Below are 19,775 nucleotides of genomic sequence, written 5' to 3'. Positions count from 1 at the left end.
TCTTGAAGTTACAAAAATAGTTACTACATACTACACACATATGTCATAGTTTATAAATTTCAAAACAATCAAGAAATCTGTAGAGCCAGGAATCTTATAGACCTCAATAATTAATGTCACCTGAGCTCATAGTTCAGTGGACAGGGCACTGACATCTGAACTGCTTTGCTTATTCATTATTAAGCAGTAATCTGAAAATATGTGATACTAGTGTTATTTGTATTTATCTGACAACGAACCCTTCATGAGTTCAGAAAGAATCTAAGAATCATTGGACCTTCCTACTACTTCCCATGCCTACCACAAACTAAGAACTACTTCATCTAGAACTTTCCATATCTAGGATCTTTGGTTTTAAGTTACTGATCCTGAAGTTAAAAATATGTATTTATCAGAGACTTTCCTTTTGAATGCTGCTATTTTACACAGTACATGAAAATCTAAATAAGCAATACCAGGTAACTATTGCCTCTCAGCTGTGCATGGCAGGTGCTGGGATGGAGGCTGGTTTAGAAAGCTTTGAGATCATTCCACATCCAGATTCCCTACTCTGGGCATATCAGAATCCAGAATCTTGTAGGACATGAATAGTAGCTGAGCCATTTCAGGCCAACAAGCTCCTTGCTAGCATTAGCTGTGGAAGATGTTTCTAGCTTGTTAATAATACATACATAAAAATGGTTTTAAAATCTTGAAATTATCTTAGAACATGAAGAATCAAATATACACTGTATAAAATATTTAGAGAAATTCCTTTGAACTACATTAAAAAAAAAAGGACCATCAGGATTTCTCCAGTACTGATTTGTATAAAATCTATAGTGAATGAGGTCTATAACTTGTCTCAAATTTTTAGAATTTTGCATTTTGTAAATTACCACATTTCTTTTTACATCATTAAAATCTCTTAAGAAATCTCTACCTATTTACTTATATCAGATTCTGACTGACAAACTTATTTCCGTTGTATTTGATTAATTTAGGAAGCATACTTGAAAAAAAGATATCTTATTATTTTAGAAGCTTGGGTGTATAAATTTGTATGAAGAACATTGCCAAAGCTTTGCGGCCAAAGCCAAAATGGAGAGGGGAAAAAAGAGAGAGAAAAGAAAATACAGGGAAGTGCATCGTGGCAGAAGAGCAGCAGCACACAGCATGCAGCAGGGGAGGACACATGGCAACATGCTCACAGGCTCTGCAGCTACAGGCAAAGGACAAGAGACAGGCAGAGGCATCAGACGGCACACAGTGCATGGTTTCTTACACGTCTGCCTTTGCTAGCTGGAGTACAGGACGGGGAGTGCTTCAACAGAGAGAGAACACCACACGTTACAGATATTCACAGGGAAGACTCCCAGGCCCATTGTATCAATATTTAGTATATAAACATATGCACAACATCACTGTTTTTGATATGTTTCAAGTACATATACATCCAGGAACCTTAGGATAAGAGCTGTAAAGGAACAGTTGCTCAGACCAGACCTAAGGCTGATGATAAAGTTTTCAACAGTACACACACAGTGATCCACAAGATAACATTCCATCAAGTAATGGACAACTTCAACAACAATGACAACAAAATGTCTATTTAATTCTGTGTCAGTGTTTGCAGTAATTTAATAAATACTTAAGTCATAGCACCCCCCACCAGTAAACTATTTAACTAAGTAGCTTTGCTTTTATGCATTTACCTACCAAATTATTACAAAGCTGGCTTTTTAAATTATAACAGCTAAATCAGAAATCATCAGTATTCATAATGGAGTGAAACAAAAATACATTTTTAAACTGTCCACCCTGACTAGACTTTTGGCTTAGTCAAAAGAGTGTGCTTGACCTTTCTGACATTAAATATTTAAAAAATAACAATTACCTCAAAATATTTTTCAAGCTTTGGAAACTGTGATGTTTAAGCAGTAGAACTTCAGAAATGCAAACCATATGTATTTAGGCAATTTCCCATATTCAATGCAACCTAATATATTTTGAACATCTACCACACATCTGTTCTATATAGACTTCATTAACTACTGAAAAATAAGGCACAGTAGTTCACAGACTGATAGAGAAGAGATCATGACAACAACAATGTGACGAAGGTGGTCACACAAGGTTTGCATGGGAACCTAGGGGAGTTCAAGATTTCTATGTGGTCTTAGAGGGAATTTACAGTCTACTAGAGTTACAGAAAACTGCAGACAAAAAGTAAAAAGCTCAAAGATAAGAAGCATCATTTGATATTACCAGTTCTATTGTTGTAACCACTCTGGGTAAACAAACTTCACTGCAGTAGGAAACTGGAAAAGCCACTACCCTAAAGTGTTAGCAGCAAACAAGGACCAAAGACCTGAACATTTCTAAACAAGTTCTTATTTCTTGGTCTGGCCAGTTACAGAGGCAGAAGTCTCAGATAGGAGGGACTTCTTCCCCTCTTGCCTGTAAAACCAAAGAACCAAACAATAAACAAATCAACTCTTACTTCTTCCTCTAGGTACCCTTTAATCTCTTCCTTCTTATCATAATAGTTAACATTTATATACACAGGTACTTTTCAAATGCTTTCTGTATGTGGACTCAACTGAGTCTCATACAAACCCAAATATGGTAGATATTAATAATAAATATTATTATTATTTTGTGTTGTGTGCAGGTGGGGGGTGTTTTCATGCGTGCACGTGCGCACGTGCGCACGTGTGTGTGTGTGTGTGTGTGTGTGTTTGAGTTTAAGCCAGAGGGCAACCTCAAGTGTTGTTCTTCAGGAGCCATCCATCTTGTTTTCTGAGACAGGGTCTTTCACTGGGACCTGGGGTTTGCCAATTAGGCTTGGCTGGTTGGCCACCAAACCCCAGAGATGTGCCTCCCCAGTGCCGGAATTATAAGCATTTGTTACCAGACTTGGCTTTTTACATGGGTGCTAAGGGTCAAACTCAAGTCCTCATGCTTGTATGGGAAGCACTTTATTGCCTGAGTTATCTTCCTAGCCCCTATGGTAAATATACAATTCCTATACTAAAGATGAAGAAAACATTTAGTTACATAAGGTCTGGCAACTGGTATGTGGTAGAGCTAGAATCCACAAATTCTCAAACTTTTCTCCAAATGGGAGACACTCAACTGCCTACACATCCTAACCTCCCAGTTCAGTTCTCAACACATGTGGCTCCTGTTTGGATCTCTCTAATGTCAGGGTACTGATACACTATTTGTCCAGTCTGACAGCCACCTCTGCTTTACAAGAGGCTGTCAAACATTCTCCTCCTTAAAGCCCTCCACTCCCTAGTTTTTGTGACAGGATACTCGCTCTAATCACTGTTCCTTTTTGGCAGCCCTGTCTGTCTTCAAAGCTGGAGATCTGTATCTGTTGTTGGCTCACTGCTTTTAGGCTTCAGTCTTCCTCCCCTCTCTCAATCTAGGCATTCTCAAATCTTTATCCCTTTTCCTTAAGCTTCTGACTATATGAAGATGTTCAAACAATATCTTTCAGATATCTCCATCTTGTCTAAAATGAAGTTATCTCCTATCCTATCTTTGTTATTTTGTCTTTTTATTTTTATTTTTTTAGATTGAACAAGGCTGGTTCAATCTAAGTTCTGCAACACATCAGCAAATCCATTCCAATTCTAGCCACTACCTACATCACCCCACTCATCCTTGCTGTCAGCAAATCACATGACCTCTGCCTTCCCCACACTCAGGCCTCCTACATTTGCCCACCTCAGTCCTCATCTGTGATGACTCAGCTCAGGCATCATTTCTATTAGAAAGTGTTCATGGATCTTCTGTCCAGTTAGAGTTTTCCTATCTTTCAATGTCTTTCACATATTTTCTTCATAGTGTTATAATTATGTTGATACATTTGGTTTTTTCTACTAGACTGTCAGATTTTTTTTTTTTTTTTTGGTCTTTTTGAAACAGGGTCTCCCTGTAGCCCCAGCTGTCCTGGAACTCACTATGTAGACCAGGCTGGCCTTGAACTCACAGAGATCCGCCTGCCTCTGCCTCCTGAGTGTTGGCACTAAAGGCGTGCACCACCATACCTGGCTTATTTATTATTTTTATGTGTATGTGTGTATTGCCTGCATGTAGGTAAGTCCACCCATGTTGTGCAATGCCCGCACAGCACAGAAGAGGCTGTTGGATACCCTGGAACCTGAGTTATGGACAGTTAGCTGCCATGTGGGTGCTGGGATTCGAACCCAGGTCTTCTGCAAGAACAGCTAGTGTTCTTAACCGCTGAGCCATCTCTCCAGCCCCGACTGTCAGATTCTTAAGGGTAGGAAATAACATGCTTGATATAAAGCCTATAAATTTAGGAATTCTCAACAAATACTGACTACTTCTAAACTCACATAGTATTTATGCATTTTTTGCATAATTTATGGTTTTTCCTCATTACATAATCCAAATCGTGCAATTGTTTTCTAATAATAAAATTATCATCTTGAAATTTAGTTTTACATATGACTGACTCTGCAGCTGCTTCTGCCCATGGTGCAGTACTACATGTGTAAAAAGTGCTAAGATGCTTAACAAAGAGAAACCCTCACTTTTTAGACATCCCTATAGTCTGGAGTGTGTTAAAACAAACAAGAGCACAAATATCTTACAGAAAATATTTTATCTCTATGCTAAAAATAAGATAAAATGCCTCTCAAAATTATCTTTGATAAGAATAGCCTTTTCTAAGCTAATAATGATACTAAATATCTTAGCAATAATTTCTTACCAGATGTTTTCCATAAAGAAAAGGGCTAATTATACTTTCTTCTAAAGTACATTTAGGGGAAAATATATTTCTTCCCTATACATATCTATAACCATCATTTTCTATAAACACCAAAATGTTCTCATGGCAAATACTACAAGCTGGTAAGTTGCCAAAATGTATAATCAAACACCACCTTGAAACAAGTATCTTCTATATTGAAATCTACAAATTGCCACCACAACTTTCGGCTAAGGACAGAGGTAAGCATACAAGCAGAAACCACAAATGACTGTCTACAACCATCGTATGTCTTAGGGGCACATAATTTGGCTAAGAGTTTTAATGACCTCCGGGGGTCTTATTCCACAAAACATTGGAGAAGATATAAACTGTGAAGACAAGGTTTTTCTCTATAGATTGCCTATATTATGACATCACATACAATATATAATAAAAACATGGAATATATACGAGTTAGTAAACAAATTGAGCATCCCTCACCTGAAAATCTGAAATGTAAAACTTTGCATTTTCAGAACAGGGATGCATAACTGGAAAAGACTGAAAATATTCGGGTCTGGAGAGATAGTTCAGTTAATAAATGAATGCAAGCATGAAGATCTGAATTTGATCTTCGGTCCCTACGTAAAAAAAGTGGTGGTGTTGGCTGCAAGCACTTGTAATCCCAGTGCTTGGGAGGTAGACATAGGGGGATCCCTGGGATTCACTGGTTAGTCAGACTAGCCTAATCAATGAACCCTAGGTCCCAGTGAGAGAACCTGTCTCATAAAAATGGGGGGGGCAATGAGGAAGAGGGGGTGGAAGGATTCTAAGAGCCAGCGGTAGTAGATGACCACAAGGAAACAAAGTTTTCCAGACAGCTGGGATGTTACCCAAATGAACTCACAGCATTAGTGACAGCATGCACAAGACCCATCCCAGCATGGAAGTAGGGAAGTGGGTAAGAAGCTCCAACTGCAGCTGAGGAACTACTGGCAACTGGTAACTACTGGAAGAGGGAAAGTTGGTTTTCTGTAAGTGTGTGACACTACATAGGTTAACCAGGCTCCAGTGGATGGACACAAACTCAAGGACATTTGGGGACCCAAACTTGGCTCGGTTGACATTAAAACACACATACACACACACACACACACAAACACATGGTAGAGTACATGAAAACTGGTAGGGGTGTATAAGAGAGATAGAGATAGGGGAGAGGGACTATATATGATCAAAATATATTACATGAAAAATTAAAATTAATTTTAATTGTAAAATTAAAATTAATTTTAATTGTAAAATTAAAATTGTTTCTAAATGGGGGAGCTGATGCCCAAGATATGACCGAACTTTCATACTCATGGCGGGGGGCTCGAGGAGCCCTAAATTCTGAAATTCTGAACCACTACTTCTGGTCCCCAAATACTTTGGATAAGAGAAACTCAGTCTACATTGCCTAAATTGGGGAAGTTGTACGTATTTTCTGAAGTATGTAGAACTTCAATTTGGGTCACAATGAACACATGGGGAGAAGTCTTAAAAAAAAAAAAACAAGTGAAGGAGGAAATTTCAAGAATTAAAGAAATCTTTACAACAAATGCTTTTTAAATTTGCGTGTAGTGTATGTGTGTGTGCCAGTGTGCTGGCTAATGTATGTGTATGTGAGGCCAGAGGATGTCAGGTATCTTCCTCTCTCACTTTTCACCTTTTTTTAAGCTAAAAATTTTAATCATATTTATTTTTTATGTGTATGTATGTGCATGTGTGTGTGTATGTATGTATGTGTGAGGGCATGCACATACCAGAGCATGCATGTGGAGCTCAGAAAAACTTGGGGAGTCAGTTCTCTCCTCTAACACATCAGTCTCGGGGATCGAATTCAGGTAATCAGGATTGGTGGAGAGACACTGAGACATCTCACAGGCTCTACTCCACCTTATTTTTTGAGATAGGGTCTCTCATTGAACCTGGAGTTTGCTGTTCCAGCTAGAATCGCTGGCCAGTGAGCCCCCAGAATTCACCGACGTGCCCCTTCCCCTGACTGGGGTTACAGGCACGTACTGCTATGCCTGGCTTTTATGTGGGTTCTGGGGAGGCCAACTTAGGTCCTCAAGCTTGCATGTCAAGCACTTCACCCACTTAGTCATCTCCCCAGCCTCAATAAATGTTTTTAAATTGTCTGTTACTGAAGCTTTCAGATGGTCAATCTTCTCCAATACAGCTATAATAACTGCTGTGAAACCTCAGATGCCTGAGACTGGTTCTGAGAGACTGTAAGAGTGGAGAGTGATGGTAAAACCAAGAGATTATATAGAGATTAGTGAAGGGAGGCGCCATGACTCAGATTCAATATTCTAGAACATCTCAGTAAGATTTTTACGAGGCAAGTCATGCCTAAAGCTCTGCCTGTTAGAATTTTATTTCTATCTATCCTCCACCTGTTGGCTATATAGAGCATGAGACTGGGCCTAATGTGAACTAACCAGGACTGGGCATGTGGTGTGGAACTGAGGGAAAAGATAAAGGAAGAAGAGATACTGATTTTCATGGGAGAAGAGACCACAGTATTTGTTCTACTGCTTTGTAAATATGGGAATGCATTTCCCATGGCATCATCTGTCACAGTGTTCTCTTTTTTAAAAATTAACTTGGCCTTCTTTATCAATCCGAAGGAATGCCATACAAATCCTTGATCTATGTTTTCATTTTGCTCTAAGACCTAAAAGAAGCCACTCATCAACAGGAAGATGTGATAAATAATGGCTAATCCATGATACTGAATACTTTTAGGGTTCTTTTAAAAGTCCACATACTGGGGCTGGAGAGATGACTCAGCAGTTAAGAGCACTGACTCCTCTTGCAGAGGACCCGGGTTTGATTCCTAGCACCCACATGGCGGCTACGAACTGACTTTAACTCCAGTTCCAGGGGAATCCTAAGCCCTCTTCTGACCTCCGTGGCATTGCACAACATGGGTGCACTCACATGCAGGCAATACACCCATACACATAAAATAATAAATAAAATGTTTTAAAAAAGTCCACATTCTGCATGTAGACTACCCCAAATACCTCCATCCTCTTAAAGTACAGGAATGGAGTGTTAAGCATGCATTCTGCTCTGCCCAACTCCCCTCTACTTCTCAGAGAAGCAAAAGTGACTAGAATCACATAAACTCCTTCCTTTCTGCCAAAGCTATTCTTACACACAGGAGTGACCACAAAGCATGACTTAAAAGGAGGCATCCTGTTCTGAATATCTTCCTGTACAGACAAAAATTCTAGCATTCATATGAATTGTGAATGAACAGGCAAAACACCATAAAGAAAAATTAACAGTGGGAAAGTGATTCTGTGTTCTGTTTTAAATAAAGAAATGACAGTTTTAGTAGGCCTGCATAAGAGTAAAAGATGGAGAGGAGCAGAGGTAATTTTTGAGGAGGGGATGTACTAGCAGTAAGGCTCTGGAAACACAGAGGCAACAGGAGGACATTAGGCTTGTGGGGGTGGAGGAGAGATTGACAGTGTGTAGACACACACCATAGTAAACTTGATTTCTACAATTTTGCTTAACACAAGCCACCTTCTGTCTTGCATGGGCAATGTCCAATGGCAATTAGGTTTTATTATTTCAATATTCTTTTCTATAGCAATAATAGAAAACAGAAAAAAATGACCAGAAGGATGGCAAATTAGGGGTTACGTAAGCACTGGAACCTATTTAATATAGGGGAAAAGTCACATCAGCATAAGGACTATGTACAATACAATCAGATTTGGGATAAGGAACAATCAAGATTTACTTGTTCCTTAAAAACCTACATGTGTAGCAATAGGAGCTATCAAACTTGGGTTTTTACAGTACATTGGATGTGGAACCTAAATACATCAAAGATTGAATTCTACCAATGAAAAAGAACATTCGCAGGCAGATCTCTGTGAGTTCAAGGCCAGCCTGGTCTACATAGTGAGTTCCAGGATAGCTGGGGCTACAGGCAGACCCTGTCTCAAAAACACCAAATAAATAAAGTTTTATTGGACCGCAGCTGCATCCATATATATAAATTAAGAACAGAAAATGTTTTTTAAAATGGATCTTACCACTGGCCTGCCCACTGATAGAGAAAAATCATTTTTCAAAGGTAACAGGATTTGATAATTCCAAAGAAGTACTGTGGTTCATATTATTGGTGAATGGAAGGCTGAGTGGTGAAAATCTAAGAAAGCATTTAAGAGAACTAACATTGATGGACAAGAAATGAGAGCAGAGGGAGGGAACTAACCTACTCAGTAAATACTACCAGCATCTTGAAGGCATCACATACACTATTTCTTTAAATCTTCAAACCACTTTATGAGATCAGTGTACTGCTATTATTACCATCAGATGAACAAACCTAGGCACTGAAAGGTCAGGTAATCTCTTCCAAACTACACTCCTAGAAAGTGGACTAGCCAGTTTCTGAGCTTTACCAATGCAAATGGTAGGAGAGACTGGCCAAATCACACCTTGTAAGAGTTGGAATATGAATCAAGATTCAGCAGCTTTTGTATACTCGACTCCTCCTTACTGCATACTAGGAGTTCCTCTGCACTACTATAAAACCCAGCTACATAACTGAGATGAGCTTGTGCTGCATAACAATGAATGAAAGACCAGAAAGGAGGAAGCAACAATGAAAGAGCTCTGTGACTTGGGTGCACTTTCATGACATCTGGAGGCAGTGCTAAGAGTGCTTCTGAGAGTAGAAACCAATGCACTCTGGAACCATCTATGGAGAAGTTTGCTGAAATACACATTGTTCTTAGGTTTTACAATCTGAGTTTTTAATGGGAGCAAAGAAGACAGAGGAAAGAATCTGTTAGAAAGGAAATACTTTCAGTAGAAAGAACTCAACAGTTTATTCAGACTTCCACTTCTTCTTTCTAATGTGAATGATGGGAAAAAAATCACACCGTGTTAACACACTGAATGGCAAATTACAGCATGAAATATCATGATTATTAGAACAGCTCTCTTTGATTATACTATAATTTTTCAGAATAATTCACTGCCTTAGGAACAACAAAAATTTCCATTTTGGAGGGAAATGTATGTTTTGGTATATTTCAAACATACCAAAAAGGTCACTTTTTGTTCAATAATTTGAAAAAAAATAGAAGTTCCTTTAATGGAAAATTATGCTAAAATCATCTTCTGAATACATTATTCTATGCAACAAAATAATATAACATTTAAAGAATCTTTCATCAATTAAAAATACTTTAATGTACATTATTAACTTTTAAACTCCTTAGAAAGTGTGTGTGTTCAACAGGGCATTACAATTCTGTCAAGGATTACTGAGTCATTTAATGTGAAATAGAGAACACTTACATAACAGGCAGTACTGGAAAGAGAATTAATGTATTACAGTCACTTAATCAGAAATTCTAAATTATTAAATCTACAGAATTAATTCAGGCAGAACATGATAATGCAGTCAATTTATGGGGCATTCAGTGCATATGCTAACTTAAAATCACTTTCTACATTAGAAGACAAATCCGCCAACATTAAAAATTGATTTCTACGCTTACTGTGTTATGATAAAGTCTATTAGAGAATTTAATGTTTAAAATGTCACTTTTTCTAATACCACCAGAAGCTTATTTTAAACATAGAAACAGTAAGTGCTGAAAAGAAAAGGGGAAAGTAAAATAATCACGAAAAATAAAAATGAACAATTTCTTAGATATAGTGACAATAATTAAGTAACAGTTCTGGTCTTTTTCTTGCAAAGAATGGAAACAAATTTGCCAATGGTCAAAGCATTTTTAAAAGTATATATTTTTAACTTTATTACACTTAATAATAAACTATTATGTTTATGATAAGAAGGAATCATTTGGTTCATACAAATATGCAAGTGGTATTTCTAAAACTGACTGCATTACTAGGCAAATTCTTCAAATCAATTCACTGATCTTTTTTACTGAAGGATGCATTGGTTTGAAAATCAAAGACTTACGTCATCCAAAAAATCAATCAGTGAGGATGAGGAAGAAGAAAAGGAATCCTATTTAACGAATTCAGCAATAAAAAAATAGAAAATATGGATGAAGCAATTTAATATGAACAAATAATAAATCAAAAAATTTGTAAAGCAATTGAAAGGCAAATGACATTCGTTCAAATAAACAAATGAGAAAAACAGCCACTGTTACTGATCTTCAGGAACTTAGAGAGTGCTGCTTAAAGAGTGATTCTCCAGTTCCCGAAGGAATGAAAATCTATTGCACCCAAAATGCAATAAAATAGAGCTTATGACAATTGATTAATTAAATTAAATGTACACACTTATGAAAATAACTGAAGTAAGTATCAGAATCTCTGCTTCTATTCTTCCCTCCTGGACTATAAGTCATTTGGGAAGGAATTTTGTCTGTTTGGTCACTACTGTATTCCCAGCACTTACAGCCTTCACCCAGATAATGTGATTTATAACTGCTGAATAAGGTTCATCACTAACAACATCTGACACAGAACATACCTTATAGTATTATACTGATATTTTCTCAACAAAAATTTTAATAATAAGGTATGGAATGACAAAAAGCTGTATCATTACTTCAGAGTAAAAATGAAAAAAATATTTTCTTTTTCAAAAGTTGGAATTTGTTCAGCTCTCACTGTTCAGGGGACTGATAATACTTTTAAGTCTAACAATGACTTTTGACTTTAGGCTTTTCTTGAGTTCTTGTTAAATACAAGTGTGATCATACTTTCCACAAGAATGCAGAACCAACCCCTCCCTTACATGTCTGTACTTGCTTAGATACATGGTTCTAGGTTCTCTTCTGTGGGCTGTAATAGAACAGTTTTACTTCAAGTAAACTTTAGATCACAAAGAGAATTTTAAATTGATCACAGAGGCTATTTAGAAAAGTTTAATACTTACTTCAAATTGATCCAGAGCATCGGTAGGCGCATTCAAAAATGCCAAGAAAGAGTGCTGTGAGTCTTGGTGCGCTATACCTAGAAGACAGCAGCAACTTTCTTTTTAAAGTAGAACAATTAAAACTAATTTTTCTGGATAATCTTTCCTGTCTCAATCTACTAATGCTGTTAAAAAACCACCATCTTTCAAGGCTGATTGTATTAACTCTGTATTTAAAAAAACCCAAAACGTTAGTGTTTCCTAGATTATCACTCAATAGTTATATTAGACCAGTTTTCATGATAGTTCTTTGAGTCATTTGTTAACGAATTTCTTTTTACCACCTAGCACACGATTAAAAAAACATGAAATATTTTGGTAGATTTGAGAAAAATTTAAAACTATGGACTTGCTTATGTCTGACTTTTCTAAGCTAATTTATCACCAAAACAAGGTTTCTATTTCAAAATCTTTAAAAAAAACCAAAAACCAAAAAAAAACCTTCAGCATTTAGAACATATTTATTTTGTAAATAATATAGTAATAAAATAAGTATACTTAATTACAAAAATTCATTTCAGGTAATGACTTATTGAATAAACAATTTGAACATCATTTTTCCTCAGATGAATTTTTAAAAATTAATATATATCCTTGGACCACGACAATAAATTTAAATATATACTTTCCAAACAATTCTCCAAACAGAAATGATGACGAATACTAAGGTGGATAGAGCAGAAATAGCCCATCACACAATTCCGACTTCCATCCATAACCTCTCCTCCCCTGTGCAGCTGCATGCTGACACACGTGCATGTTGAGGTCAGAGGTCAGCTGTCAGGTATCTTCCTCTACTGCTCTCCACCTATTTTTTAATTAAAAATTACTATTTTGATTTTATGCATGAGTGTATCACCTGCATGTAAGTGCACCTGTGTTGTGCAGTGCCTGTGGAGTTCAGAAATGGGTGTCAGATCCCCTGTAACTGGAGTTACAGATGGTTGTTAGTTACCATGTGGGTGCTGGGAATCGAATCTGGGTCCTCTGTAAGAACAGTAAGTTCTCTTAACCACTAAGCTATCTCTCCAACCCCTCCAATAATGTTTTTGAAAACAGGGTCTTTCACTGAATTGGCCAGACTGGTTCCAGTGGGCCCCAGGGATCTTCCTGTCTTTATCTCTCAGTGCAGATTACAGATGCGCAATGCCACCCCGGCTTTGTTCTTATGTGGGTGCTGGAGAATTCAAACTCACAGCAAGCATTAACCCACTGAGCTATCTATCTCCCCATGCCTGATCTGATGTTCCATAGTACCAGATAGGAAATTCAGAAATTCATTTAGTCAACAAATATTTGTTAAGAGCCTATTATGAGACCAGAGGGTAAAGGCTCTTTCTGCCAAGCTTGACAACATGAATTCAATCCCTAGGACCCACATGGTAGAAGTAGAGAATTGACTCCAGGAAGTTATCCTTTGACCTCCCATGCATGTTATCTCATGTTCTCTATCTCTCTTTCACATATACAAATAAAATAATTGTTTTAAAAACAGCCTATTATATAGCAGACATTATCCTAGAAATTGGGGATATAATCGTAAACAGAAGACAGGAGAGGTCTTTGTTCTTGTTTTGTAAATATGATATTATTTAAGTAGCACAGCACATTATATTGTAGCAGACAATGAAATTTTATTTTGAAGTATTTAAAATCTAAATTAAAAACCCTTTAACATGCTTTCATAAAACAATGTGGTAAACTTATCTTTTATTTTTAAGTTTAGATCAAATCTAAAAACAATGCAATCAATTTGAGTGTACATTATATTTGGCGCTGGTGTCATTCCTGTTGAACTGCCTTTAGGCCACAAGCCATCCACACATTATGGATTCTTTTTCTTCCTAAATAATGTATCTCTCTTCCACCCTTCATGAATTAAAATAAAGAATGATCATTTTAGCATAAAGGTTTATGTTCTTAATATGAATTTCTATTCACTTTTGGCAACTTTTTTTGTTCATTAAGAATTTCAATAAAAATGTACTGAACATCAAGTACTTTAGTATGAATAGTCTATATTCTCCAGTTTTTAAATTTATTTTTATGTATGTGACTGTTTTGCCTGCACATCCGTAAGTGTGCCCATGTGATCGATGGCCATGGAAGCCAAAAGAGGATGTCAGATCCCCTGGAATTGGAGTTACAGACAGTTGTGAGTCACCCTGTGGGTTCTGGAAACCAAATCCAGGTTCTCTGCAAGAGCAGCCAGTGCTCTTAACCACTGAGTCATCTCCCCAGTCCCTGTTCTCCACAGTTTTATGAACAGATGCAGAGACCCAACTAGTTTTATCCTGCTCCGTGTTCTGGGACTAGGAAATGATAGACACCCTTAGCCAAACACAAAGTCTGTTAATTAGTTCCGTGATTGGTGGTAGCCTTTGTCAGGAAAATAAATTTTGAATAACTGTATATAAAACATCTCTTTATTAAAATAAATAACCTTCTGGATTTATTTGTATTAAATCTCTACTTTCTCAATGTCCATACTATGGGAAAAATGTTTAAGAACTTCCTATCACAGAGCTATGAGGCACTCTTAGTTCCATGTGAACAGAAAAATGAACAGTAAAGTTCTCAAGGAAATAGTAATAAATCCTGGGAAATCTCACAGAGCAAGCAATGTAAGCCTCAAATTGGAAGAAGATAATAAAATGTCCAAATAATTCTTCGTTATTGAATTATCCCACTAAAACTGAATTGGAGTCATCTTTAGTTATTTTACATATTGTTTTCTTAACTATCCTAGAAGAATCTCCCACAAGGTTTTCACATTGTAGGCACATAAAAAGTGTTAAGAAATATAATTCCACAGAAATTGGGAAGAGGCAGCAAGAGGATTTTGAATTCAAAGACACCATGGGCTACTCAGCAAGATCCTGTCTCAAAAAACAGCAACCTCCCCCTTGCTCAAATATTCTTACTAAGTTCTGAATATTCCACTGTTGAAGTGAATACCTTACATGATGACATTTGAGAATATTATAAAATACATTACAAAATAATCCTTTCTCAATCACAAAACTTACTCTTGAAATAGTTCACGACACTGAAAGAACAGTCAGACTTACGGCGAAGTGATTTCTTCTGTAACTATAAACTTTAAAAATAATGTATATTAAGTAAAACAATGACTCAGCCAATCTGGCAAGTGTGATGTGTGCATGCATGTGTGCCATATTCCTATGTAACTGCTTGATTGCTAATGTGAAGAGTTTCCCATCTACACTCTAAGCTGACTCTTAAGTAATAAAATACATTCATAACAGCAAGTCCTGATTGATGCGAACACATATTCTCATACCCTTTTCAGATCTAAGCTCTTCAGTGTCCTTTATCAGTTGCTCAATTTCTGATAGTAGATCCAAGTTCTTCTTCTCAGAATCTTTTAGTTTACTTAAAGGGAAAAGGAAACAGTCATTAATTTTGTGTAGCTGGGCTTATTTGGTTTAAAAGTCTGTCAGGGTAAATTAGAGGACTGCAAACAACTACATGCAGGACAAGTATAGCCTGCCACTTGCTGTTATAAGCACAGTCGGGCTCCTTCATGCTGGTAAGATAGCCAGGGCTGGGGATGCAGCTCAGTAGTAGAGGACTTGCCTCAAACGGATAAAGCACTGAAAAAAATAAAAATAAGAAGGACAGCTGCTGGCGCTGCACAGCAACAACAGAGCTGAGAGGGGAAGGAGGCTGCATGGGCCTCAAAGCTTGCCTAAAATATTTACCATTTGACACTTTATAGAAAAAGTCTGCTGACCCTTAGCTAAATTATTAATTAAAGTATTATAAAATCAAAGATCAATTTTAGACTTGTTAGACTTTGGGCTCATATATCACCATGAAACTAGAGTACATACATAAGTTTATAATGTTTGGTTGCTAGCTCTGCTTTATGAGCAAATGTGTGAACTCCAATGCCCTGGGTAATCGAAGAAAAGATTCTATTTATTTCAAATTGTAATACTAAGAATGACATTCAGTAGTTCTTTATACAAGGTTTAGTTCATATTCTTCAGAAAACTTTTTCGATGCCACACAAACACATTTAAGTAAAAATTTGTGTTTGCATCATTTATAACAAGTGCAAGGGTGCCATGTTATTTGTTCTTGGATAAGACATTAAAGACTACAGTTTAAGTCCTAAGGCTTCACACCACTGAAAACTAAATTTATAGCCACGTAGTTCCTCTAATCATTTTGGAACTTTGATGTTTTGAGTCAGATGGATTTTTATATTTATAGTTTCATTTTTAACGTGAATTTGCTCTTATTCCTCTATCATACTGACTTATTTTTTTTAAATTCATTAATTTTTTCATGTGTATTTATGTGTGCCTTTGTGAGTTTATGTGCATCACATATGTGCAGGTATCTACAAAGGTCAGAGTCACTGGATCCCCTGGAACTAGAGTGATGGATGTGAAGTGCCATGTGGGTGCTGGGAACGGAATCCAAGTCCTCTGCAAGAGCAAAATATGGTCTTAACAGCTGAGCCATCTTTCCAGCCCAGAGATTTATTTTCAAATCATGCTTATATCCAATCCAATTATAATTTTTCATTTTATCGTTTATATATTTAGGATATAATTTGATCTACCATTGTGACAAGAATCAAGGGAATGTGTTTAATAGCCAACTGCCTCAGACACTGGGAGCTTCTTTATTTTAAAAGAAAGAAAAATGAAAAATAATTATGATTATTTTGTCGTTATAAAATGTACTATCACAAGAACAATAATCTGTAAAAGATCAATAGTAAAGGCCACAATTTTCAGATGTTTGTATTTTGTTCGGACTGTATGTTGCATTCTATACATATATGAGAGAATTTTAGATTTAATATAATGAAATTTGAGCCAATTAAAACTTTACAAATATGGAGAAAAATAAAGAATAGACTATTATCTAATGCTATTAATTCCACCTTATGGACAAAGCTGAAGAAAACAAGGCTGTATGAGAATTTCACTAGTCCTTAGGTCTATTCCTTTTCAAATCTCCCTAACTTTCTCTGGTCATCACTTTGTATTTGTGTAATGTTTTTGACTCGTGTACATGCATGTACATCCTTCATCTTGGTTTTGGAGACAAGGTCTTCCACTGAACCTGGAGCTCACTGATTTGGCTAGACTATCTGGCCAGCAAACTTCTGAGATCCTCCTCTAGCTTTTTTTTAAAAAAATGTGGATTCTGAGGATGAGACTCAGGTCCTCATGCTTGTAAGGAAGCGTTTTACTGATTAAGCCATCTCCCCAGTCTTATCCATCTTATTATTATTTTTTTCAAATGGCAGTGCTTGAGATCAAACCCAGGGCTTTGAGCATGCCAAGCAAGCACTATACTACTAAACTGTATCCCCAGTCCTTGGGTCATCACTTTTCTGTTAAACAGCAAATAAGCAACTAAATATGTAACTTCTTTCCAAATTACTTTCAACAAACTATGAGCCTGTTTTAATAGGACTAAATTACTGAGTCTTACCATTCTGTGATGATACTAGAAGCTTTAACTTTATTCAGCTCTTCCTGAATGGCCTGTTTGGCTCTTATTTCTGCATCCAGAGCTGACTGCAACTCTAGCCTAGCTGACATATCCAGTTTTGCAAAACGACGCATTTTCCAGGGCATATCCTATAAAATAAGATTATTATTTTATTATTATGATTCCTTCCTATCTTAACATTTAAATATTCACAATACAAGTGAATTTAGAAGCTACATAATAAACAGTATTGTTAATAGCAGAGTAGAACTGACATATGTTTGAAAATATACTTTTCATTAATTTTAGAAATAACTGTAAATACATATAAATGATAAGTGGGGTTTTTTTTCAGTTCATTCTATAATGGCTAGCTATACAATTATAGCCAACTGTCATATGATATGTTTTCCTAAACTAGAAAAGACTTGAACTAACTTATTTCTCATGAAAACTTTTATGGCAAGTGAAAGTCTTTAGAGAAAGGTGTAATCAGATTTATTATAGTGCTTTCTGCCTTCTTCCTAAAACAATAAACCTTTATACAAAAGGGTAGAGCTTACTGTGGCTCGTGTCCCCAAGCTGGAATTTCTTAATGCCTCCAATTCTTCCGTCATTTTAGAAGCTAAGGCCTGAAGATACCCTCGTGCATCCTTTTCATCACTCACCCTAAATACATATAAAGACAGACATGAAGCATAAAGTAAATCATACATAAAACTGCAATGATATATGCAATTTTAAAGCTTCATAAAGAAATGTCAGAAACTTAAAGATGTACTTTATTCCTTTTAAAAGGTCAACCACACTACTAGTACCTGTCAGCAGAGGGGAATGGATTTATTGAACCATTCAATTATATATAAATGAAGGCGGCAATGTTTAGAAAATCCCAAGTTCCTTGAATCTGATAAATTAGTGCATCTTCCTTGAATCCCAGAAGTAAAATTCCATTGGGAATTGGGCAACATTGGGTAAATATGTGAAGCTTTCTGAAGAATACTTTCTCATACGCAATCTGACCATTTATCTCATGAAAACACAAAACTCTTTTTATTGTTTAAAAGATTTATTTTTATTTTATGTGTATGAATGTTTTGTCTGCATGTGTGTATGTGTGCCATGTGTGTGCTGATGCCTGTAGAGGCCAGAAGAGGGTGCCAGATCCCCTGGAATTGGAGTCACAGACCTTTGTGAGCTGCCATGTGGATGCTCGGAACCAAACCCAGATCCTCTGCAAGAGCAGTCAGTGCTCTTAACTGCTGAGCCATCTTTTTAGCCCCACAACTCTTTTAAAAACTGAAGTACACTAAATTTAGGAAGTTTAAAGTAGAAATCACTGCAGAAATTGGGGTTATAGTATAACAAAGCACCTCTGTTTTCTAAAATGATTAATGAAACAATCATCAAAGAAAAAGGATTAATGTTTAATGTAGCCCAGTTTCTACTTACTATCTTAAGGCTATAGGACTGATGAAACCATTATGATTGTGGATAGAAAATACATTAAATTATATATTTTTAAAAAGGTGGAGAACAACCAAGGAAAATACCCAATGTGGACCTCCAGCCTCTACCCACATAAGCATGTACACATGTACCACATATACACTTTCTGAAAAACAAATTTCCTGTTGTTGAAATTTCTAGTGGTTTCAACAAGTTTAAAAAAAAAACACCTTATTTTTAAAATTTCATCACAATCCAATATATCAAAATGATTTGAGACATCGTTTAAAGCTATTGTATTTGTAGGTTTCTTTACAGTACTTAATATTTGACATTTTAAGATGGCAGTTATTTTATTTCTGGGTTTAGAAGATGTCATTCCTTTTCCTTCTGGATTCCCAGGAGGATCAAGAGTTTGAGGTCAGTCATAAGTTACAATGGTGAGACCTAATTCAAAACAATGTAAATAAATTAGTGAATGAATGAGTGAAAAGAACTTCCTTCCTTTACCAGGTTCACATCCCATTCCAGCTGAGCTATTATGCCAGTCACTGTGGGAGAGTGGTGGTCTAGGCTCACAGGCTCTGAACACACCATCTTTTAATTTTCAGCTTTATCTTTTGATATTATTCAGCTTCAGGCTAGATTTGGCTAAATGTTAAAAATGATTTCTTTTTAGAAACGCAAACCTGATATGGATGTAAATGAAATATTAATGAACCAACAATCATGCTTTTTGGAACATGAATAAGTTTCCACAATCTGGGCACTTTCCGTTATATGTAATGAATAGGTACATCCATAAGCCAAAGATCAGTTAACAGAAGAGCTCACAGTTAAGCCAATATCAAAGGATCTGGGTTATTTGAGTAAAGTTACTTAAAATGTATTTTATTCACTTTTGATTTATTTAAGAATGGGGTTAGAAATCTGACTGGGAAAAATAGAAAACTGACTGAACCAAAATATGAGAACAGGAAAATAAAATTCCCAACAATTAGTCTATAGATAAAGAAGCTAGCTGCTATGACATAAAGGTTAAAGTGGGTAAGAGTTCAATAAAGGGGCTGGAGAGATGGCTCAGGGTTAGAAGCACTGACTGCTCTTGCAGAGGATCTGGGTTCAATTCCCATCACCCACATGGTGGCTACA

The 19,775-nt window shown here is 36.4% G+C and overlaps 1 protein-coding gene across 13 annotated transcripts in view; it reads right to left on the bottom strand.

The window, feature by feature from the left end:
• Cdc42bpa (CDC42 binding protein kinase alpha) overlaps positions 1 to 19,775 on the bottom strand; it is a 311,536-nt gene that overhangs the window by 61,492 nt on the left and 230,269 nt on the right. For 5 of the 13 annotated variants that reach the window (XM_029558261.1, XM_008822348.3, XM_008822350.3 and 2 more), the window contains 6 exons: positions 17,738 to 17,843; positions 17,175 to 17,323; positions 14,998 to 15,089; positions 11,655 to 11,731; positions 10,725 to 10,772; positions 1,265 to 1,303 (listed from right to left, as the gene is read on the bottom strand). In XM_029558261.1, coding sequence (XP_029414121.1) covers positions 1,265 to 1,303; positions 10,725 to 10,772; positions 11,655 to 11,731; positions 14,998 to 15,089; positions 17,175 to 17,323; positions 17,738 to 17,843 — 511 coding nt within the window. The remainder of the gene's footprint in view (positions 1 to 1,264; positions 1,304 to 10,724; positions 10,773 to 11,654; positions 11,732 to 14,997; positions 15,090 to 17,174; positions 17,324 to 17,737; positions 17,844 to 19,775) is intronic. The other 8 variants (XM_008822352.2, XM_008822356.2, XM_008822346.3 and 5 more) reach the window with 3 other exon arrangements.

Source organism: Nannospalax galili, unplaced genomic scaffold (assembly GCF_000622305.1).
Source record: "Nannospalax galili isolate Female #2095 unplaced genomic scaffold, S.galili_v1.0 scaffold1508, whole genome shotgun sequence".
Classification (NCBI taxonomy): Eukaryota; Metazoa; Chordata; class Mammalia; order Rodentia; family Spalacidae; genus Nannospalax; species Nannospalax galili.
The sequence above is the reverse complement of the archived record's forward strand: the minus strand, read 5'-3'. Positions and strand labels throughout refer to the sequence as shown.